We start from the raw sequence: 24,526 nt of genomic DNA on the forward strand, positions 1-24,526 counted from the left end.
CGGTTTTACGACTTCGACGGCATATCATAAATGCGTGTATCGTGGTATAACACAGACGTTTGAGCTGTTTTCTAGCGAATTTTGTTGTGAGTGTGACCAAAGCTTGTTTAATGATGGAAATTACAGACTTGAACTATATTTGCCTTGAATTTTTTACTCCCATATCAAATTATTTTTATATGGGACTCATTTTATTTTTAATTTTTTATCTTATAGCTTAAAGAGCAACTTAATTAGGTACAATATTTCTATCTGGAAAAAAGTAATCTACTAAAAATAATTTTTTTTTCAAATTTTACACAATACAGTTTATACTAATAACTTATATATAATTTTATTTGATGTCTAGGTATGTAAAATAGTTCTCCAGTTCTCTAGTTCTTCACTATATCCTATTTTTCGCCTTTCCTTTCCAGTGTATAATTTTCATCGATACTATTATATTCCTGAAACTTTTTTGCAGTCCTAGTCTACCTCGTCCCTAGTCCCAAATGGTCTTCTTAGCAGTACCATCTTTGGCATTATTTCCTTATCCATCCCCTCAAAATGACCTGCCCATCTGATTCTTTATGACTTTGTTTATCTTGTTATACTTGGTTCCTTGTAATGCATCCTTAATTCTTGATTGCTGCTTCTATGCCAGCCGTCTTCCGTATCTGTAATATTTTCCCTGAAAATAGCTCTCAGTACGTTCCGTTCTCAACTCTTTATCATTTCTCCTTCTGTTTTATTTAGCACCCATGTCTCACATCCGGCAGGTGACTGTTGCTCTTCCTTCGGCAAAATTTTAAAATATCTTTTGTACATTAAAAATAGTAATCGTAAAGTTAAAAACTTTATATTTTCACGGATTTTAGTACAATTTTCGCTCATTCGTTTCGTGTGCTTAGTGTTGTTTCTAGTGCTCTCGTGTTGTCCTACGGCCTCGTTTTGCTATCTCGGAAACTAATTGAGCTAGAGAGACGATGTATGCGCCATTTTTTTCGCGGTTAAGCAAGGAATCCACCTGCCAAATTTCATGAAAATCGGTCAAGCGGTTTCGGAGGAGTACGGTAACAAAGCCTGCGAATTAGAATTTTATATATATAGATGTTAAACCACGAAATTTTTTTAAAAAAATAACGGTTAAAGATAGAAAAGTGAAAATTTAGGATTATATGTATCTTTTGCTTGTGAATCATATACAATTAAGAAAAATCGGTTTGTCGAAAAATAAAAAAAAATTTTAGGGGGGGGCGAAGCCCCCTTATAACGTACGGCTATGAAATGTAGATAACAACCTACTACCTGTCCGGTCGAGTCCACCTGCCAAATTTCATGAAAATCGGTCAAGCGGTTTCGGAGGAGTACGGTAACAAAGCCTGCGAATTAGAATTTTATATATATAGATGGAAACACTATGACTTTTGTATGCTCCGTATTATCATCTACCCCCATCTTGTGTCGCTCTTTCTAACGCCTCTTTTTTACAATTCATGTTATTATCACTATTACTGTATTGAAATTTTCTTTATTTTTCATTGCAATACTCATAATATTGTCTGCTCTTATCTCTCCTGCTTTATAGTCATTTCTTGTTGTTCTTGTGCGAATATGTTCACTCGAAGACACTGTGCTCTGCATCATCGCGTATACCACAAAATATACACTGGTCGTCGACCGTTTTCCGTATTCTGTGTGTATGATCTAAAATCCACAAGATCCATGTCTGATCAGGAATTGTGTGAAGTAATAATTCGTTATTTTAAACCTACACTTGTACTATTCTTTCACATCACGAATTAGTATCTTTGTCCATTGTGCCATTTTTGTCTATGCCTCACATTAATTTTGCTATTCATCGAGTATTACGCCTCGTATTTCTCTTCTTACCCGTGTTAGCTAGCAATATCTGTTGTTATAGATCATCTGTCTTTATTTATTTAGCTAGGAGATGAATGGGGAGCGTTCCCGCAATCACTTTTAGGGCTATCGTTGATGTAGTCCGATACGCACTTACTACTCTCCGAATGGGCTTTCTTTCTGCTCTCGTTTTAGCATGTCTTTATATTTCGTCATTCTCAGGACATCAATCCATGGGTCTGGATTTAGAAGCAGGGATATAAATATTGCGCCAACTACATATAAAGAAAATGTGAAAATTACGCATATTTAATAAATACACTGCGCGTCAGAGAAAACGGGCACCCCAAAAATGGGTCATTTTTGATGTCTCGTATCTCCTAAACCTGTTATCCGATTTAAGTAATTTTTCTAATATGTCGTAAGCCTTATTCTGTAGCAATATCGCTGTAATAATATTGCTGACAAACAGGTAAATTTTAATTTCATATCGCGTGTACGAATCAAACTGTGTTTTTTTCTCAAAGTTCACAACACCCTGTGGAACATTTTAGCCTATATAAAATACGGAAATTAAAACTCGACTATAGCCTGAGGTTTTCTTAACATTATGTTTTTTGATTCATTCGCTTATGGTGAATAATACAAAAGTTAGGTACTTTAACAACTAACCACGTTCTTCATCAGTACAGGGTGTTTCTAAATAAGTGCGACAAACTTTAAGGGGTAATTCTGCATGACAAAATAATGACCGTTTGCTTTATAATCATTTGTCCGAAAATGCTTCGTTGCCGAAATACGGGATGTTGAATTTTTTCTTACAAACTGACGATTTATTTATTTCCCTAAAAACGGTTGAGATATGCAAATGAAATTTGGCAGGTTTTAAGAGATAGTTATTGTGCATTTTTGACATGCAATTAAAAATTTTATATTCAGCATTGGCGCGCAATACGGGTAATATGACCGATCATGTTACCCTTATGCACGACAATGGTGAATATAAAATTCTTAATTGTATGTCACAAAATGTGCAATATTTATGTCTTAAAACACACCAAATTTAATTTGCATATCTCAACCGGTTTTAAAGCAATAAATAAATCGTCAGTTTGTAAGAAACAATTAATATCCCGTATCTCGGAAACATTTGCGGACATACGATTATAAAGCAAACTGTCATTATCTTTTAATGCAGAATTACCCCTTAAAGTTTGTCGCACTTATTTAGAAACACCCTGTACTGATGAAGAACATGGCTAGTTGTTAAAGTACCTAACTTTTGTATTATCCAACATAAGCGAATGAATCAAAAAGTAGAATGTCAAGAAAATCTGAGCCTATAGTTTGGTTTTAATTTCAGTATTTCATAAATGCTAGAATATGCCACAGGGTGTTGCGAACTTTGAGAAAAAAACACAGTTTGATTCGTACACCCGGTATACAATGAAAATTTACCTGTTTAGTAAAAATATAATTACACCGATATTATTAAAAATAGGGCTACAACATATTAGAAAAATTACTTAAATCGGACAACAGGTTTAGGAGCTACGAGACATCAAAAATGGCCCATTTTTTGGGGTGCCCGTTTCTCTGAAGCGCAGTGTATAAGGTAAAGTTTACTTGTGTCTATAGTATAAAATTAAACGTTTTTTTAAGGGTAATAGTATACAATATACAAGATTAAAAATAAAATAATACAAAGTATGTGTACATAACATTATTCACTTTATCCGGTAAATCTGCCAGCAAAAAGAATTAGTCCATTATTTTCCTTAATGATAAAGATAAAAGGGTGATCAGCATTAAACTCGTACGAAGGTGGAGGCACCATTGGACGACTCCAATAAGCACCTACAAATAAAATGCAAAAATACCTAAATAGGGGAAATCTACAAATGTTTAATATACAGTATGTCCCTCTAAGTTGTATCCATATGGAAAACTTTTTTTCCGCCTACCTCTACCGAAAGTATACTTTTCCGGACCTGATTGTAGGGAGCAAAGTTGTACTTTTCCTCCCTAGGGAGGAAAAGTAAAAGTGACGTCATGGTATTTCATTCATGAAATATAACTTATTGACGCCCTGTACAATATCTATTTTCTATTATGTAAGTATCTATACATTTTAACATTTATTTGTAAAACACCCTGTATTTTGAAGAATGGTAAAAAACAGTAAATTTTTATTTTGATTTAACAATGTTTACATTAATAATTTGACTTATATTTGACAGTTGACAGTTATATTGTACCTACTTGTTAGTTTTAGTTCTAATAAATTTTGTTGGTTAGTTACATAAATAAATTAAGTAAAAATGAAAAAATGACTTGTTATTTGAGGAAGGTGGAAAAACCATATGTATAACATGGGAGTAAAGTGTCTTTTCCTCCCTTGAATGATTACTGCCCTCCGCTACGCTTCGGGCAGTAAACTTCATTCTCGGGAGGAAAAGTAACACTTTCCTCCCTTGTTATACAAATAGCTATTATTATTAATTTTACAAAAAAAAGTTATTCTTTATAAAAAGTTCTGCATGGCCCAAAATCCAAGATTCAACCATCAGATATCCAATTTTATGAATGTTATACGAGGTATGTCAAAATGTTTGAATTTCAATCAAGTGTAAAATAGCTTTATTTTTCACAATATTGAAAATTGCTATTATGAAAAGTTGTTTGGAATTAAAAACTATATTCTAATATGCAATTATATCCTTCTAATTAAAAAAATTTTGTTTCGAAAAATTATGAATAACTAACTTTATTTTCAGTTATTTCAATTCTGATAACTCTTTTATTAATAATTTTACGAAAAAATGTGATCCTTAATAAAAAGTTCTGGATGGTCTAACACCTAAACTACAACCATCTTATACCAAATTTTATCAGTTTTATACGAGGTATGTCAAAAAAGATAAATTTAGATCAAAAGTAAAGTACCTTTATAGTTCAGAATATTTCAATTAGAAGGATGTTATTACATACTGAAACAAAGTTTTTAATTCTAAATAACTATTCATAATAACAATTTTCGGTATTGTGAAAAATAAACGTATTTTGTTCTTGAGCGAAATTCATATTTTTTGACATATCTCGTATAAAATTGATAAAATTTGACATAACGTCGCACTAGAACAATACTAGGATATCTTCAAATATTTGACTTTTGAGTTATCTGCTCTATCTGATGTAAAATTTCATAAGCTATCTGGAGAGATACTAAGATTTGTTCAATCGGCTGCTTTGTGGTGTTTATGAGCAATATCCTAATATTGCACTAATTGATTTGTTGGAAATACCTGGGTTAAAAGAAAGATATCTTAAAATACCTTTTTATTATCCGATTAATATTTGCCTTTTCTAATCATAGTTGTGGTGAAATATCCGGACATTCCCACATGTCTTAGTCTAGCCCCATATCTGCATTATGATTTTTTTAACATATCTGTGTTTTTAAGTTGTCTTAGCATTTTACTAGCAAACTTGTCCGACTATTTCACCGAGTGTGGCAAAGAAAATTTTAAATTAACGTGATTTTTTAAGTTGTCTCTGTATTTCCCTAAACAAGCTTCAAAAATAAGGATTATTTGAGTAAATGTCCAAGTATATCCCCACGCTCACCTACGAATTCGTGGATGAGTCGGTCAGTTACAGTAAAGTTGTTCACTTTCACTAGTCAGTTCGAGTTGCTCTCCGACTGCAATAGAGTGGGGATGTTAGAGGTAGTTTCTTAAATTTGTTCGAAAAACACGTGTCTTCTGTTTATTAAAATGTATTCGAAAAAGTTTAGCATGAATTTTGCAAGTTGTTCTAAAAATTAAATTGGAGAGAAAATACTCTGGAGCAATATTACGGTATTGCGAGTGACCAAAGAAAGCCGAAATATTATTTTCTACAAGGAAACCTTGGGTACCGATTCATTTAAACAAATTAACGTTCTAATGAATGAAGTTGACAATATTGCTCCAGCTTATATGGAACACCCTAAAATTTCCTTTAAGAAAAAAGAAGATCTTTTAAGTTTCATCCGACATATCCCTGCTGAACATCACGATTTTTTAAAAAATCTAAAATCGTACAAGAAAGGTCAACAACAAGATCAAGAAGTTAGGGATTAAAAAATGTTCGCGGAAGTTTTTTTCAATTTATTATTGTTTATTGAGTGGAATTTTAGTATAAATGATTTAACCAGTTGGTAATATTTGATTTCATTTTATAAATTTATGTAACAATATTATGTTTGCTATTTCTTGAAGTTTCAGAAAAAATAAAAAATTACAATACCTACTGTATTTTTTTAAAATAATTGTGTAAAGATAACTTGAAAAATCAATGAAACAAGACAAAGTGGTCAAGTGCATCAAAAAATAGTGTAACAGTGGGATATTTTTAAATGCTAATAATAGTAACAAAATTAATTGCTGAACAATAGAATTGGTGAAATACTATGATAAGCTGAAGAAAAATAAAGATATTTTTAAAGAATATTACAAAAAATAAATACAATACTAGGACAACTTCAACACTTAGCAAAGATAAATTGTATATATCACAAATTTTTAAAGTGTAAGAGGAGGACATGTTACAAAATCTCCGTTTATTCTCATTATTTATTATTTCAAATTTTCAGTTGAACTCTAAACACACTCAAGAACAAATAGGACACCATAACATTTAAGAAACAATGCAATAAACTTATATAAAATATTTTTATTTCATACTTTCTATGGAGGAAATTTAAAACTCAATTTACTCGAAACTATATTTTTAAGTTGTCTTAGTATTGTTTTAGTACGACGAAAGATGGTTGTATCTTAGCTTTTAGACCATGCAGAACTTTTTATTAAGAATCCTTTTTTTCGTAACATTAATAATAAAAGAGTTATCTGAATTGAAATAACTGAAAATAATGTTAGTTATCCATAATTTAAAAAAAATTCAATTAGAAGGATATAATTGCATTCTAGAATATAGTTTTTAATTCCAAACAACTTTTCATAATAGCAATTTTCAATATTGTGAAAAATAAAGCTACTTTACTCTTGAGTGAAATTCAAACTTTTTGACATACCTCGTATAATATTCAAAACTTTGATATTTGGTGGTTAAATCTTAGGTTTTGGACCTTGCAGAGCTTTATATGAAGAATTAATTTTTTTCGTAAAATTAATAATAAAAAAGTTTTCCGTATGGATAAAACTTACAGGGACATACTGTATAACATAATATCAAAAAGTTCTACTCCAAAAGTGAGTGCTTAATTTTTTATTAAACAAATGAACTGCGAAATCTGTTGTTTTTTTAAATACCTACGAAAATATAAATTTTGAACAAAAAAATACTTGTCCATTGAAAAATTCAGAATATTTTACACCAAAAACCTTACATGTACATTTTTCTAAAATTAAATCTACAGCTTATTTTCTATAATGTTTTAATTTTAACGCTTAGTCACCCCTCTCACAAACATTGGCGCACTGTATAGCAGCGTTTGACGCAGCGCGCGAAAGAAGAACATTAAGGCTATCTTATAGATATAAAAACAGAAAAAAAATATGGACATAAGTACGGTGTGGGCGGAAAGTGAGACTTGCATGAATTTTGTTTAAAAATGATTTAAAAATGTGTAATTATTGAGATTTTACCTATAAAACTCTCAAATTTGCACAACTTACTTCTCATATCTTACTAAACGATATTCTAAGAAAAAAAATCTCAATTTTTTTTATTCAAATTTATGTGTCTCGCCTGCAATGGCCATTGACACAAACAATATTGGTTATACACTAATTAATTACAAAGGGGACTTAAAACTAATTATTATAACAGTTAATTTATAAATCTTAAATAACATTAGGTAAAAATTATGACAAAAAAAATTGGATATACAATCATTAGATACTAGAGAGAATTAGAACTAATTATTACAATAATTATTAATTATTGATTATAATGATTAATTATTAATCACTGAATTTTGAATGACAGGTAGAGATTAATAAAGACAAAAGATCATAATATTGTGTTAAATAATTGAATGTCTTTCAAGAAACTAATTAGGTTATGAAGTTGATCGGACGAGTTTAAAATATCTTTAATATTTGGCTTAAGTTTATGTCGATTTCTTTGGGTCCCATACTGAGGACACTCAGTAAGGATGTGTTTCACGCTTAAGGTTCAGACTTCATTAAGTATTCGTGTGTGTATCGGGTATGTCCTTCAAACATGTCTCAACCTTCGAATGGCTGCTTTTTCTTTTCTAGTCATAGTTGGGAGTTCAAATATATTGACAATTCAAATGATACGACGACGTTTCAAATAATGTAATTTTTGAAAACTTCGTAGTTCTACCGAGTTACTATCATTTTAGAGGATATTACTCAAGCTAGGGATGGGAAAAACCTACCGGTTTAAACCTAAAACCGGTTTTTTACTTCGCAATAACCGGTTTTACCGGTTGTTTTTTGTCCCGGTTATAACCGGTTTTTTCTTTTTAAAGTAAAAACCGGTTATTAGGTTTTACGGTGATTAGGATTAGGTTAGGTATTATTTTGGATCCCAATCATAATTATTATTCTCAAGTAATTATTCCAAACAAAACCATAATTCAAATTTTATTTTATTTTATAAAATACAGAACCAAACTGAAAGTGCAATCTCACATCAGCCAGAAACAATTATTAAGTTTTATTATAATATTTCCTTGAAAAGGTATTTGTAATCATAATATTTACATGAGAAGTTATCTGGTTGAATTAGACGCAAACATCATCTATTTTTCACACTTAACTCTTGACATTGAAAGTGTGTGAATGACTTTTTCTGATTACCAAAAATAATGCTCTGACTATGAATATCGAATTACTGATTACGAATACGAATCTCCAAGAATTTCGCTACGTTTTCAAAACGATACACTCATACAGGAAGTATTAAATGAGTTAAAAGGTACCTATTCTACAAATATACAAACGTGTTAAAAGTAATACATGTTCTTTCGATAGCACTAATTTTGATCATATTGATATCGAGTCGAATAGAGTACCGCAAACTAAAGTGTATTGTAAATGTAACTTTATAACCTATTGCATTAAAAAAACCGAAAACCGATTTTTCCAAAAACCGTTTTTTTTTTGGCCGGTTATAACCGCCAGGTTAAACGTAAGCAAAAAAACCGGTATAACCGAAAACCGGTGTTTTGTCAAAAACCGCCATCCCTAACTCAAGCATAAACGGATATGTACTACAATTTTATAAGTGTTTTTAAAGCTTTAGATGTATTTTTTTAACACTGTTGATTATGTTCAAAATAAGAGAGCTAAAAGGAACTACAACGTTACCGGGTTTTATTGTTTCGTATGGTGAATGGACATCTAAACATGAAAAAACCGCGGAGTGCTACTATTAAAAGGGATGCGATTTTGAGAAAGGGGTGAATAAGTCCCTAGGCACAGGGTGCATTAGGGTGAGTCCCTATGCACTTTTGGTACAAACACGTCTACAGAAAAATTGGTCCAGGTTAAATTTACTATCGAAATATCACATTTGACAGTCAACAGTTTTTTTTTTACAAAAATATATTAAAAAAAACAGCAAAAAAACACGAAAGAATGCAATTTTGTTTTTTGTGCCATAACTTTTTTCCACGGCGATATAGGTATAAGCATTGCTTCACAGAAAAACTTCTTTCCTTCCTCTTTATAATGGCGTTTGGGTTTGGTAGAAGACTTTAGGATTTATATTTTCCGAAATGGGTGGTTCGCCAAAATAAGCGGCATATTGTGTAACTCGCTTTTTTCTTAAGTCCTTTACATACTGTGTTTCAAATTGTGTTGCCAAAGTTAAGTTATACAATAGATGAATGTACGCCACTTAACATTAATTTAAAAAAAAGTATTTCTACAAGCATTTTATGCAATTTTAATGTCAAAATATCAACTCCGAGGCTGTAACCCACCTTGTTTTTTGATTTGTTTTATAGTATTACACACTGAAAAGTTACAAAAGGGCAGATTATTTTATCAATAATTAATTAAAAACCCAATGTAATTTAAAACAGTCAAGTTAATAACTTTCATTTTTAAAATTAAACCAGAAAATCTACTACCTACTACTAAAAACTGTAACCAACTTTGTGCATCAACACCGAGGCCTCATAAAAATATATGAAAATTTAGGCCAAACTGCACTATACTGTATGGCAGGCAGCTTGACAAGAGAGGAACGCTTCAGTCTAACCCAAATTATGGAAGAAAGTGGACGAACATAATATTGTTAAGCGATAGAAAATTTTTCAAGGTGTCTTAAGCTAAGCGTATGTTTTTATACAGTCAACACCGAAGCCTTCGTAAAAACTTAATTTTGCTAATTTTTTTAATATGTTTTTCTTCTTAGTATGCGGTATAAAGTTTTTTTGACACACGATGAATAAAGTAGAATTATTTTTAATATTTGTAGAAAGTAGAATTAAAAATGTATGAAATCATCAACACCGAAGCAATCAACTCCGAAGCCCAGTTGTGCCTCGGAGTTGACGAACGTGCCTCGGAGTTGTTGAAAGTGTGTGAGTGGTCATTCTTAAGCTAAAAAAATACAAATTAAATTTAGTCTGATATAGGAAAAGGGTTACAGGGTAAGCTCTCAAGATGTTTCGGTCGGTTTGGTAATTATCTTCTTTTTATAGATGGCTCGTATACACTGGAGTACGACGGAAAAATGAAGGCGAAAGCCCCCAAAATCGTTAAATAAAGATTTTATGAAAAAAAGTAATATTTTATGCAGCTATGCTTATTTCTGTAAGAATATACCATTTTGGGTAGTCTTCTCTAATGTTGATAAAAGAGACATCTGTCTATGTAGGCACATTATGTGAAAACATGGAGCTCATGTGTGGAAATGGATAACAAATCATTATGTTGACATGGAGAAAATGGAGAAAAGACATAAGAATGTATAGAAAGGAAATGCCAAGATTGTGTTCAAAAGCAGATTAGATTTTTGAAGTTTAACGGAGAAGACACGGCTACATATTGGAAAGTTTTGTCAACACGAAGGCCGGTCTAAATCAACTCCGACGCAATGGATATTTTACCTATTTTTCACGTTTATCTGTAGTAGTTTATATCAAAATGGAAGTGTTTTGTGTAGTTTTATTACATACCAATTTTTATTTAATTGTTACGTTCATAAATTTCAATTAACAGAGAATTACGTCAACACCGTGGACACTTAGTCAACTCCGAAGTCACATTTCCGTTTTTCGGAAAATATTTAAAAATAATCTCTGCTGGTATCACCGGTAAGTTAAATAGCTCATTTTATAAAAAATATTTAAAAATGAACTAATTCTAAACTATGATTTGAATTAACTTTCTCTACCTCGAAATTGCCGTCTATTTTGGCGAATCACCCAAATATAATTTTTAAAATTTCGGCATTTTTGGATTATTTTCCCTATTATTTCGCAAACATTGTTCTGTAATTTTTTTCTACGCAGTTTTAGGTATATGCAAGTAGTGGTATATTTACTACGAAGAGAAGTAATTTGCCTTTAAAATGGTCTATTGTAGAAGGTTGCATGACTGTTTTTAAGAAAGATATGGGTTTTCAAACTTTTATACTTTTAACGATTTTTGATATGTTTTACGATTATTTTTAAACTTTTCATTATAACTTTTCTTATTTTATAAAGTTTATTTTCTTTACTTTAGAATGGTCTTTTGTAAAAAATTCTAGGTCTATTTTTAAACAAGGTATGCTTTTTCAAAGTGTCACATATACACATGCAATATGATTCGCTAGGTTGGAACGACATGGAAAACTTTTTGATTATTAATTTTATGAAAATATCCTTCATAAAATGCCCTCCATAGCCTAAATCCTACGATGCAATCATTCGATATCACATTTTATCAATAATATACGAGGTATGTTAAATAATATGAATTTCGCTCAAGGGTAAAGTACCTTTATATTTCACAGTATGGAAAAGTGTAATTAAGAAAAGTAATCGGGAATTAAAAATTATTTTTTAATATGCAATTATATTCTTCAAATTGAAAAAAAATCAAAATTTTTCTCAAATTACGATTTTCTTGGATATCCTACGGATATCTTGTTTAAAAATATTCCTAGAATTTTCTACAATATGTACACCATTTTAAAGTAAAGAAAATAAGCTTTATTTTTTATTGCACAATGTATACAGAGTGGGCCAAACAAAACAGTCCACCTCGATATTTGGCAGCATTTATTAGATTTTAAGGAAATGACGAAACAAGTAAATTTTTGATCCAAGGGGGACACATTTTTACGGTACATACATCTGTCATTTGTCAACCCCCTCCCTTTCACTTCCCCCACCCCTTACTTTTATATAGGGAATCGGGGTCGTGTGCTAGCTCATTTGAAAGGATATTCACTTCTCTATTCAGTAATATTAACATTGACATAATTATTTATACAGGGTGTCCAACAAAAATTATTTTGAAATAAATTGACACAAAAAGAAGAATGTATAACTCAAAATGCATTCTACTGCTGACAGAAAACAGAAAAAAATCTTTATTTGATAAGTAAACATTATTTGTTGCTTAAATTCAATATTCAACCTACCAAGAGGCAGATGGCTGGCAGCTTGAACATTGAAATTAAGCGAGAATCAATGTTTATTTATCAAAAACATTGTTTTCTGTTTTGTGACAGCAGTAGAATGTATTTTGAATTAAATAAATTACATACATTCTTCTTTTTGTGTCAATTAATTTAATTAAAACAATTTCTTCTTGGACACCCTGTATAAATAATTATGTTAACTCTGAATAGAGAATTGAGTAACCTTTCAAATGAGCTAGCACACGACCCCTATTCCCTACTTAAAGATAAGGGGTAGGGGAAGTGGAAGGGAGGCGGTTGACAAATGACAGATATGTACCGTAAAAGTGTGTCCCCCTTAGATCAAAAATCGACCTGTTTCGGCATTTCCTTAAGATCTAAAAAACACTGCCAAATATCGAGGTGGACTGCTTTCTTTTGGCCCACTCTGTATAATCTAACTGTACGAGAAAAAAAGTTATACTGAGAAATTTTTAAAATATTCGCAAAAAAATTAAAAATCGATAGTATAAAATAAAGTATAAAATTTTGAAAACCCATAAATTGATTAATAGTCTGGGCTGATTATCGGAGAATAGGTCATTTTTGGGAAAAGTTATTTACCAGCAATTTTATTGCTGGAATCGAATTATAAGATCCTATATATTAATAATATAGGTATGCAAAGTCCTCATATAGTGTGCTACTTTTTTTATAAACAAAATGGCGCCAGAAAATCGTGTTTTTTTCAATTATTGCTCTATAACTCCGAAGATTTTAATTTTACAACAAAAACTCCCAAATAAAAATTCACCGTGATTAAATTCTGCATAGAGATGTGTTTTTTTCGATCTGCTCCGATGAAAATTTTCCTCGAAAAATGCGGGTTTTCCCAACAAAATCTTTAATTTTCAAATAAAGTTTTAGATAAGTAATTATCTACCAATATTTAAATAATTTGGTGACTTAAAAGCCTTCTTGGTTTAAATTATAGTTCCAGAAGCTGATGCAAATTAAACGAATATTTTAGCAACAATTCAATTGTTAATTAATAATTTACGGTCGCAATAATAACCAAAATAATTCCGATACACTGATCAAACTTTGAAATCTTATAAACATGAGATGCCTTTTTAACATTTTGTCGACAAAATATAATTTTTTTATTTTTTTGCATAATCTTTAAATGTTTAAAAAAAATAGTTATAAACAAATTAACGTTCCTCAGAAAGTTTTTATTATATTGTAATTTTAACAAATAGCTAAAATGCGCATTTCAAATATCTTGAAAATGAATGCTTTAAAACTTTTTTGCAACCATTTACAAAAAAGTTATGAAACAGCAAATTAAACATACGATTACTACGGTGTTTATATATTTTTTTAATTCTTTCAAAGCGTAGAAGTGAGTATAATGTACAAGCTAATTATTTACAAAAAAATAACGATTATCAATTTAATGGTTATATTTTAATTAAAGATTATAAATATATTTTTTTGTAATTAACACGCGCGAAAGTAGAATAATACAGCATTGTAGCTGAAATTTTCTCTCGGAGCGACGACCGGCCGCGCGAGACGTACACTTTTATAAATAATATATGCTGCGTGTCAGTCGCTTCGAGTGAACATTTTAGCTCCGACTCTGTATCAGGCCTACTTTTGCGATAAAAATTACAAAAAAAAGTATTTTTAATCTTTGATTAAAATATAACCATTGCACTAATTTTTGACATTCTTTGTGAGTAATTAGATTGTACCATAGACTCACTTTTAAGCTCTGAAACAATTAAAACAAATTATAAACAATGGAGATTTCGTATATTTATTTTGCTGTTTCATAACTTTTTTGCAAATGTCTGGAAATTTTTTTTAAAGCATTCATTTTCAAGACCTATGAAATACGCATTTTAAGTATTTTATAAAATTAGAATATAATAAACAATTTCTGAGAAATGTTAATTTTTTTATAACAATTTTTTAAACATTTAAAGATTATGCAAAAAAATGAAAAATTTATATTTTGTCGAAAAAATATTAAATAGGCATCACACCTTTATAATCTTTCTAAGTTTGATCAATGTCTCATGATTATTTTGGTTGTTATTGCGACTGTAAATTTTTAATTAACAATTGAATTGTTGCTAAAATATTCGTTTCATTTTCACCGGCTTCTGAATTTATAATCTATACCAAGAAAGCTTTTATTTCACCAAGCTATATAATTATTAATAAATAATTATTGGCCCAAAAAATTTATTTGAAAATTCGAGATTTTGTTGGGAAAACCCACATTTTCCGAGGAAAATTTTCGTCGGAGCAAATCGGAAAATCATGCTTCTATGTAGAATTAAATTGGGGTGAATTTTTATTTGAGTGTTTTTGGTGTAAAGTTAAAATCTTCGGAGTTATAGAGCAATAATTGAAAAAAATACGATTTGTTGGCGCCATTTTGTTTATAAAAAAAGTAGCACACTATCTGCGGACTTTGCATACCTATATTAATAATATATAGGATCTTATAATTCGATTCCAGCAATAAAATTGCTGGTAAATAATCTTTCTTTGTACTTTACTAATTAGACCAGCGTATTATAACTATTTTTTTTCAAAATTAAAAGATTATGCAAAAAAAAGAAAAAATTATATTTTGTCGATAAAATATTAAATAAGCATCTCATCTTTATAACCTTTATAAGTTTGATCAATGTATCATGATTATTTTGGTTATTATTGCGATCGTAAATTGTTTATTAACAATTGAATTGTTGCTAAAATATTCGTTTAATTTTCACCGGCTTCTGGAATTACAATCTATACCAAGAAAGCTTTGATGTCACTAAGTTATTTAATTATTGATTAATAATTACTTACCTAAAGCTTTATTTGAAAATTAGAATTTTTGTTAGGAAAACCCGCATTTTCTGAGGAAAATTTTCGTCGGAGCAAATCGTGAAAAACATATCTCTATGGAGAATTTAATTGCGGTGAATTTTTGTTTGGGTGTTTTTGTTGTAAAGTTAAAATCTTCGGAGTTATAGAGAAATAATTGAAAAAAATACGATTTGTCGGCGCCATTTTGTTTATAAAAAAAGTAGCACACTATCTGCTGACTTTGCATAACTATATTATTAATATATAGGATCTTATAATTCGATTCCAGCAATAAAATTGCTGGTAAATAACTTTTCCATGAATTTTGCTAATTAGCCCAGAGTATAAGAATAATAGTCGTACAACCTTATACATAATAGACTATTTTAATAGTAATTGACTTATCGTAATACTAAATGTACCATTGCATATACGTAATACCTGGAAATACATAGAAAAAATAGTTACAGAACAATGTTTGCGAAATAATGGGGAAAATGACCCAAGAATGTTGTGAGCGTCGAAATTTGAAAAATCATATTTCGGAAACTGTAAATCATACAGATTTCTACCAAACGTCATTTTAAAGAGGAAGGTCGGAAGTTTATTTCCCGAGCAATGTCTATCCCTATATCACCGTGGAAAATAGTTATGAGGCAAAAAACCAAATTGCTACCTTTCGTGTTTTTTTGTTTTTTTTTTAACTATTTTTGTAAAAAAGTGATATTTCGATAGTAAATTCCATTCACATAATCCATCCGATGTTTCACCTTAGTTCACACGATTCTGTTGAATATGGAATAATGCAGCTGTGGTTTGTTGACTGCAACCTCGAAGTAGTTCTGTAAACTAGAAACACTACAGAATTTATCACTTCACTTAACGCTAAATTTTCCTTTATAAATATGCGGCCGTGAGAATACTTCTCTACACAATCGTTGCACACAATCTAAGTAATTTATGTAAATAGGTTTTTGTCGGTGATCGAAACGACAAAGGACCCCGTAACACTCCTTATGGAAAAGTGATCCCGGTCAAATTTAACGAAAGTTTGGTCAATAATACTGCTCGATGTGTAGATTAAAAGTCCATGGAACCTGGGTCTGAATAACTACTATTCTCGAGCTACTACAGCCTTCTGAATTTCTTCGATTCGAGTGCTTGGTTTACGTTAAGTGCACTAATTCACAATCAAGTGAACGAAAATATTGATTATTGGAAGATGAGGGACTCATTATTTTCATGCATATTTTCGTGGTGCATATGAATTCGTGGTCAAATCAAAATTCAGTAAATGCATCGTATTTTAGTACGTAGTAAAGAAGCGCGAAATAAAATGTGCTGTTAAAGCGATATAAGAATTATCATGATTTAATTAATGCTTCACGGTTATCCAATACCAGCAAATATGCAGTTCCGCCTAATTCTTAATGGGATAATTCCACCCGTAACATGCTCCAGAATTAAAGAAAAAATTATTCTTCATTTAACGAGAATAAACCAAATGGAGCCTTCAAAATACATTTATAACCAAAGACCGGATGGTATGAGGAAAAGACGTAGGCCCAGAGTACGATTTAAGGACCAGGTGGAAGACGAGTTGCGGGTGTAAAGAGTACGAAATTGGAAAGCCTTCAGGTGCCATCTCCACTACGGAGGTTGGCAATCATCATAGCTATTTTAATTTTTTATGCAGTAGCTCTAAATAGTTGTTTTGAGCTGCATTAAAACCCATTAGCGCCCAGCGTTACCATATGTTACCGTAAAACACATGATTTTTAAAAATTCTGCGGTATACCCATGGAATTAGTCAGCCACATATTTTGAGAACTATCGTTTCTAGGAATACTTCAGGCACCTATAAAATGTAACGGATTCGTATTTTCGCCTCTTCTCAACCGTCCAGAGATAATCATATGACAGTGTGGTTTAAATTTATAGAAAAAGATGGACGTCCGTTTTGCGTAAGCAATTTTTGATAGTCTTCTAGTAACTATATTTGCATATTAAAAAAAAAAACTCAGTTTATTATACCCCAACTTATTATAAATTGTTGTATTTTATCAACAATTAAATGTAGCGAATTTGGTAGGAATAGTTAAAGTACGCCGTTACCATATGGTTGCGGTGGGCGCTTACGGAGTCATAATCTTATTTTTTTTCAGTCGTGGATTTTTGTTAGCAGAAGCGATAGTGTTACTGGTGCGATGGAAAGATAACTCTGTTGTTACAATAGCATCTACGAGTTGGGATGGTTCAACATTGGGCACGGTAAAAAGATTTTCTCATAAGGAAAAAGGCCACATTCAAGTAAGTCGGCCTCATTATATTGCTGAATATAACAAAATATGGTGGGTACCGACTAAATGGATCAAAGTGTTTTAACCTACCGAGTAACAATTTACAGTAAAAAATGGTACTGGCAAATTGTAACATGGGTGTTGGATGTTGCAGTTCATAATTCATGGCATTTATATAAAAAAATAAAAAAATATATCCTTGCTATCGTTTAGGAGAGAATTGACCCAAGTTCTTCTCGCAAGATATGGAAGTCGTCCCTTATATACAGGAAGACCTAGTCTACATAGACAGAACTTGCCAGATCTTCGTTTTGATCGCTTCGACCATTTGTTACATCAAGCAGTAGAAGGCGATGTGCTGGAGACATATGTACAACATTTGGACGAACAATGGTAAAAAATGCAACGTTGGTTTGTGTGTTAATTGTTTTATAGGATACCACACCAGACGATGAAACTATTCTCAAATAAATATAAAAAATAATTAAAAATTTTGGTTTTAACGATCCTAAAAATTCCTTAAGCGCCCAGCGTTACCATATGGTAACACCATATAATTTTTTTAAAAAAAGACAGGAAACCGAAAAACTTGTTTTTTTTTGGATCAAATTTCTTACTAAAAGTAAAGATTTTTAAATAAAAAAAACTTGGGCGTTAATGGGTTAAAACAATTCTCTCAGGTTTTTTAGCCATGAAATTCGTCTTCTTCCGATGCTTTTTCTGACATCTATCTTTACCTGCATTATGAGTCGCAGGATGCCATACTTCTCGCCCCGCATCAGATGTTCGAGATACTGTAGCTTTCTTTCATTAATTGTAAGTAAAACTTCCTTCTCTTTTCCTATTCTTCTTAGTACTTCATTGTTTGTAACTCTATCTACCCAGGAAACCCTCATAATTCTTCTATAGGTCAACATCTCAAAGGCGTTAAGTCGTATCGACATTTAACGTCCATGATTCAACTCCATAGTATAGTACACTGTATACGTAACATTTTGTTAGGCGTACTTTAAGGGCTAATGTTAAATCTTTGCCACATAGGATCTTTTTCATTTTCATAAAATTAGAACGTGCTTTTTCGATTCTGACTTTGATTTCTGCAGTGTAGTCATTATTTTCTGTTATAAGTGTTTAGCTTATAACCAGCTAATGCTATATGTTTATTTTGTAATGCTACTAATATAATGATATTCAGCATATGTCAATATCTTGTAGGGTGAACATTGTTATAAAAAGAAATATTTTCGTACCTTACGACATCAGAGTATGTTTAGGACATTTAAATTAAAAGTTCTTACTTCCTGATATTTTATTACCTGGTCTGGGTTTCAATAAACGAACATATAAAATCAAAGGTCCAGAATTACCATCGTTCTTAGGAGAGCGTAGAATCTGCGTGCTAAAGAAATAAAAGGTCTAAATATTGATAATTTAGATAAGGTGTATATTTAAGGCGAATTTCACCCTGTAGCAATAATAGAAACAGAATTGACAAAATGTTGGTATGTCATAGAAGGGGATGTTTTCGTGTTAAAAAATTTGAAGGATCGATGTCCACGATTGCTCAGATAGGAAGAGATATGGGGGTGGGTCTTAACGGGGTGTTACTGATATTCTCTTATTAGCTTAGAAATAGTTCAAAATAGAAAATCAAATAGAAATGAAATATTGGGCGCTACTATAAACAAAAATAGAAACATTAAAAAAAGATAGCTTAAATCAAACATTAACAAAAACATAGTCATTATAAAATACATATATTTTTAAATGAATGCAAATAAGCGTAACTTACCTTATGTCTTTACTTAGCCAATGATTGTGTACTTAAGAAACAAGAGAAAGAGAATAAGACAGTAATAAAATAATACTTTGCAATGAGTCAGACAATATTTACTGAAATAAAATAAAATTGAAAATAACTGGGATCTCTTACAGATTTACAAAAATACGAGTTCCTGTTTACCAAAAAAATAAAAAGTTTGCAAAAAAATAACTTGTACATAGTCCTGCACCTTCTCATGGTTGATTTTCCAAGTCCAAGGCACAGTTACACTTCACATTACAAAAAATATACAGGGTGTCCAGAAACTCTACCGACAAACGAAGACAGGAGATTCCTCAGATAATTTTAAGATAATTTAACCCAATTCACCTAGTCCGAAAATGCTTCCTAAGGGAGCTAGAGCTCTTTGAAGATGGCGTCATGTAATTAGTTTTTCTTAGATACCTTTAGAACGCTTCTATTTAGAAAAACGAAAATTGGTATGCGTATTTACTTTTCAGAACTAAATCGATTACATCCATTGTAAATTTCTAGTACCGGTCATAGGCGTCCGTTTTGGGTAGGGCAACGGTTATTTTATCGCCTAACTTTTTTGTCTTTAATTCTTAAGCATTTATGACTCTGAATTATTAAATTGTGAGGTATTCTAGTACTAAAAGGTACTCTTACTTTAAGTCGATAGGATACACCGTTTTCTAGAAAAATCGATTTGAAAATTTTTCGTTCTTTGAATTTCAAAAAAGAAGATTAATTATTTATATGGGAAATAAGCCTTTTTTTAATTTTTTTTAAATTTAATTTTTTCATTTTAATTGTGGCTTATTTCCCATATAAATAATTAATCATAAAAATGCCACAAGGAAATAGCTTCAGAACAACATCAAATAAGAAGACTCAAAAAAAATTATTTAGAAAGATGAAAACTGGTACATTTATTTATATTCAAGAGATTAATCGATTTCATTAATGGCGAAATTCTATTATCGGTCATAGGCGTCCGTTTTGGGTAGGTCAACAGTTACTTTATAGCATAACTTTATTGTCTTTAATTTTTAAATATTTTTGACACTAAGATTATTCAATTAGGAGATATTCGAGTACTAAAAGTTACTCTTGCTTTAAGTTAATAAAATGCATCGTTTTCTTTTTAATTTTTTTCAATTTTTTTTTTCAAATTTCCAAAACTAAAAACTTTTAAATCGATTTTTCTAGAAAACGGTGTGTCCTACGGACTTAAAGTAAGAGTACCTTTTAGTACTAGAATATCTCACAATTTAATAATCCAGTATCAAAAATGCTTAAAATTTGAAGACAAAAAAGGTATGCGATAAAATAACCGTTGCTCTACCCAAAACGGACGCCTATGACCAGTACTAGAAATTCGCAATGGATGGAATTGATTCATTTCTGGAGAGTAGATACGTATACAAATTTTCGTTTTTCTAAATGGAGGCGTTCTGGAGGTATTCAAGAAAAACTAATTACATGACGCCATCTTCAAAGAGCTCTAGCTCCCTTAGGAAGCATTTTCGGACTAGGTGAATTGGGCTAAATTATCTTAAAACTATCTGAGGAATCTCCTGTCTTCGTTTGTCGGTAGAGTTTCTGGACACCCTGTATATGTATACGGAGAGTACATCTGCTATCCATAGTTTATAAAAACTTTCAGCAAAAAATTTCATTAAAACAAATTGGTACTGTTCATAACGAAATATTGAAAAAAACTTATTTTTTCTTCAGCATGTTGAACTGGACTAAAAAAAAAAAGACGAAAACTGCTTCAGGCTTTAACGGCAATTTCAGCAACTGCTAATAAAAACAACTTCTAAATAACTTCTGACTGCGAGCGAAGCGATTATATATAGGTACCAGTATTGGTATGAAAACTCGCATTCTCCTAAAAGCGGCTGAATGCGGTGGTCCACGACGATTAGACCATGATGGTCTAGTATGTTGTAGAACACTTTAACCCCACTACTAACCCAAAGACTTGTGTATTCTAAAAGGGAACAAGAATATCACTATACTTAAACTCTCCAGAAAATAAACTCCTCAGGTACCGCCCAAGCGGACCTCCGAGGCTTAAGGAACTTCTCACCTCTCTTCGATTCCAAAACTTAAATTCTTAACGGCTCAAACTGAACAGAACTGAATCAACGGATCTCCTCAACTCCCTCTCCGCAAAATCAAAACGCCTCTTCTAAAACTATCCCATTTTCTATCAATATTTCTCAATCAACCAATTATAGACTGAAGGCACTTCCTTAATTAAAATCTCGACCAATAAGAGATTCAAAATATATTTTAAGTTAAACCCCCTTCAACAGACATCATCAGTTTCCAGCGAATCAGAGATTTACCAATATCATGCATTTAGCGTTACCTTGGATGAAAATTTTCCCATAAAAGTGTTAATTTAGCTTACACAACATCTGTTTGATCAACAACTTGTTGATCAAACTTAGAACCACTTTATCTCTTTTATCGGTTTATACAATAAACATTCCGCAGTATTACTGTCGCTAAAATCAATTAGCTCTTTCAAGTAAAACCGCATCACTCAGTAGAATATAAACAAATCAAAGTACTTTCATATTCATACCATATTCGTGAGAAGACAAGAACGAACTACGTTTTCGATTTCCGAAGTGATAGATTTATGTGAGAAATCAACGATTCTCCTCTGAGACACAAACGTACTCTTAACGAATTTAGAATACAGTGTGGAGCGGAAATGTTAATGATTTTCGTACCGTTACAAATGAAGATTTTCAATGTTTGGCTCCAGTGACTAAAAAACAATTCGACGAACTATTTACTTACTGCGATCCTGTTTTCGAAAACGGCAAAGACAGATATATTAATAAAAGGGATTTACTGATGTTTCTATGTAAGTTGAGACAAGGTTTGAGTGACAGCTTTCTCAGGGTTTTGTTTGGCTATAATAGCAGACAATATGCTAGTATAAGAGTAGAATGTGTTAGAAGATCACTAATTCAAAGGTTTGTCGTGCAAAACATTGGGCCCCAAGCAATACGAAGAAATCAATTCATTCAGCAACACGTAACGGCTTACTCTAATATTTTGTGCAATCCGAATCTAAATGAACCAAAGGTAATTGCATTATTAGATACAAAATATGCCTGCTTACATTAAAGCAACTGTTTTCATGTACTTCTACAATCTTATTCAATGCAAAAAACTAGACATATTTTAAAACCAACATTATTGAGAGCTCCTGATGGCTGTATTTTATCGATTTTTGGGCTATACTTTTCTGATTCATACAATAATGATGCTTGATGCATGACGAACATTCGTCAACATGAATGGATGGAAATTATACAATACCATGAAACAAAAAATGCCAGAAATTTTGCCACGTGGAAAAAACAACTTTCAGCTGAAAATGCTAATTATTCACGCATTATTACGAAAAATCGATGGATTGTAGAAGGAATAAATGGTCATTTACGCACTATCTTTAAATTCTTTGCCAATCCTATAAACATGCAACATGCCAAAAAACTCAATGATACCGTATTGCTGGTGGACTATTAAATAAATATCACCCACCGATCCGCATGGAAGGTGGGTGCTACAGCCGAAGCTGCTCAACAATTATTACAGAGGTTATTAATTCCCAATGTTGTACAAGCTAGAGTTGAGACTGATAATCTGATTAGAAGGAATGGTCAATGGAGAAGGCTTCATAATCACGATTTTGCCAACACACCTGTTTTCGACTTAGAATACCTAAAAGACCTTATGATTGGGATATATCAAATTAAACTGGCACCGTTGTAGATACAAGATAAAATAATTAGAAACAATGACGAAGAGTTTCAAATTGATGAGAATATGGATGAATCGAGATTAATAAGATTTCGAATATTTTCTAGGTTTCGGCAAGCTACAAAATACCAAATATTCATATCCTACACACGGTCGATGAAGAGAATGATGAAGATGAGCCTGTAGAAGAACCGATTAGCGGGTACTACTGTACCTGTCAATCTGGTGCGAGAACTGTGGATACTTGTGTTCATATAACCAGTGTGTTATGGTTTTTAGTCTTTGCAAGACATCAACCCAATGTTAAGTATCCTGATAGGTTGTTAGTTAACACGACATAATATGATGCATCTAACCGTAATAAACAAAGTATTACCGTACTGATAGTCGAAGATGACTTAAACCCGATTTTTCCATAGACAATTATAATTAATATTTAGGCGTTTACTGACTACCAGGTACGCGTTTTCTACTTAATTTTTTTCGTATTCAGATCAATTCCAATGTCTCTACTTGTTTTATAACTGATATACGTGACAAGATTCATGTCAGCTAATATATTTTTTATGTTTTAACATTGTTTTCTTCAGTTCTGGACCGTGTTAAAGGGGGAATTCCCCCATTCCTCCTTAAATCTGCCACTGTTCAGTAGTTTTCTAAAGATACGGCGGAACTGCAGCTTTGCTGGTATTGCATAACTGTGAACAATTCATGAAAACATGATAATTGTTATATCGATCTAGCAGCACGTTTTATATCGCACTTCTTTAGTTTTCTGAGGACTTTTCGGAGGTTCTCTGAAGACTAAAATACGATGAATCTATTTTTGAACACTAATTCATATGCAACACGCAAATATGCATGAAGAAAATGAGTCTCTCTTCTTTCAATAACAAATAGGGTAGACTACCCATTAATTGGCACCTTTAAGGATTTTTCATTACAAATTCGATTGCAAAAACTCTAAAAATATTTTTATCTAATTGTGTCTGGGAGTGGAATACGCAGAATATATCAGCTTTTGAAAAAATTAATTAATTTACTTACATAATATCAACTATAAGCATTGGTAATATTGAAGTAAAATCAAAAAAACTGATTTTCTAATTGTTGGCACCCTAAACCAAATAATGAACACCCCATTTGTTGTCATGGCTCTAAATGTTGGCATCTCATTTATTGTTAGCATGGGTCTAAATGTTGGCACCTCATTTGTTAGCATGGGTCTAAATGTTGGCACCTCATTTGTTGGCACTTGTCTACTTTTTGGCACCCATTTAAGCGAATACCCACATTAACATTCCTAGGTACAAACGAATCTATGAAGGTACAA

At 31.5% G+C, this 24,526-nt stretch overlaps 1 protein-coding gene across 1 annotated transcript in view; it reads right to left on the reverse strand.

Moving 5' to 3' along the window:
* The window catches only part of LOC114329168 (antitrypsin-like), a 255,271-nt gene that overhangs the window by 92,906 nt on the left and 137,839 nt on the right, over positions 1-24,526 (reverse strand). The window contains exon 4 of the mRNA XM_050644939.1: positions 3,578-3,699. Within this exon, the coding sequence (XP_050500896.1) occupies positions 3,578-3,699 (122 nt within the window). The remainder of the gene's footprint in view (positions 1-3,577; positions 3,700-24,526) is intronic.

The sequence above is a fragment of the Diabrotica virgifera genome, chromosome 2, assembly GCF_917563875.1.
Source record: "Diabrotica virgifera virgifera chromosome 2, PGI_DIABVI_V3a".
Taxonomy (NCBI): domain Eukaryota; kingdom Metazoa; phylum Arthropoda; class Insecta; order Coleoptera; family Chrysomelidae; genus Diabrotica; species Diabrotica virgifera.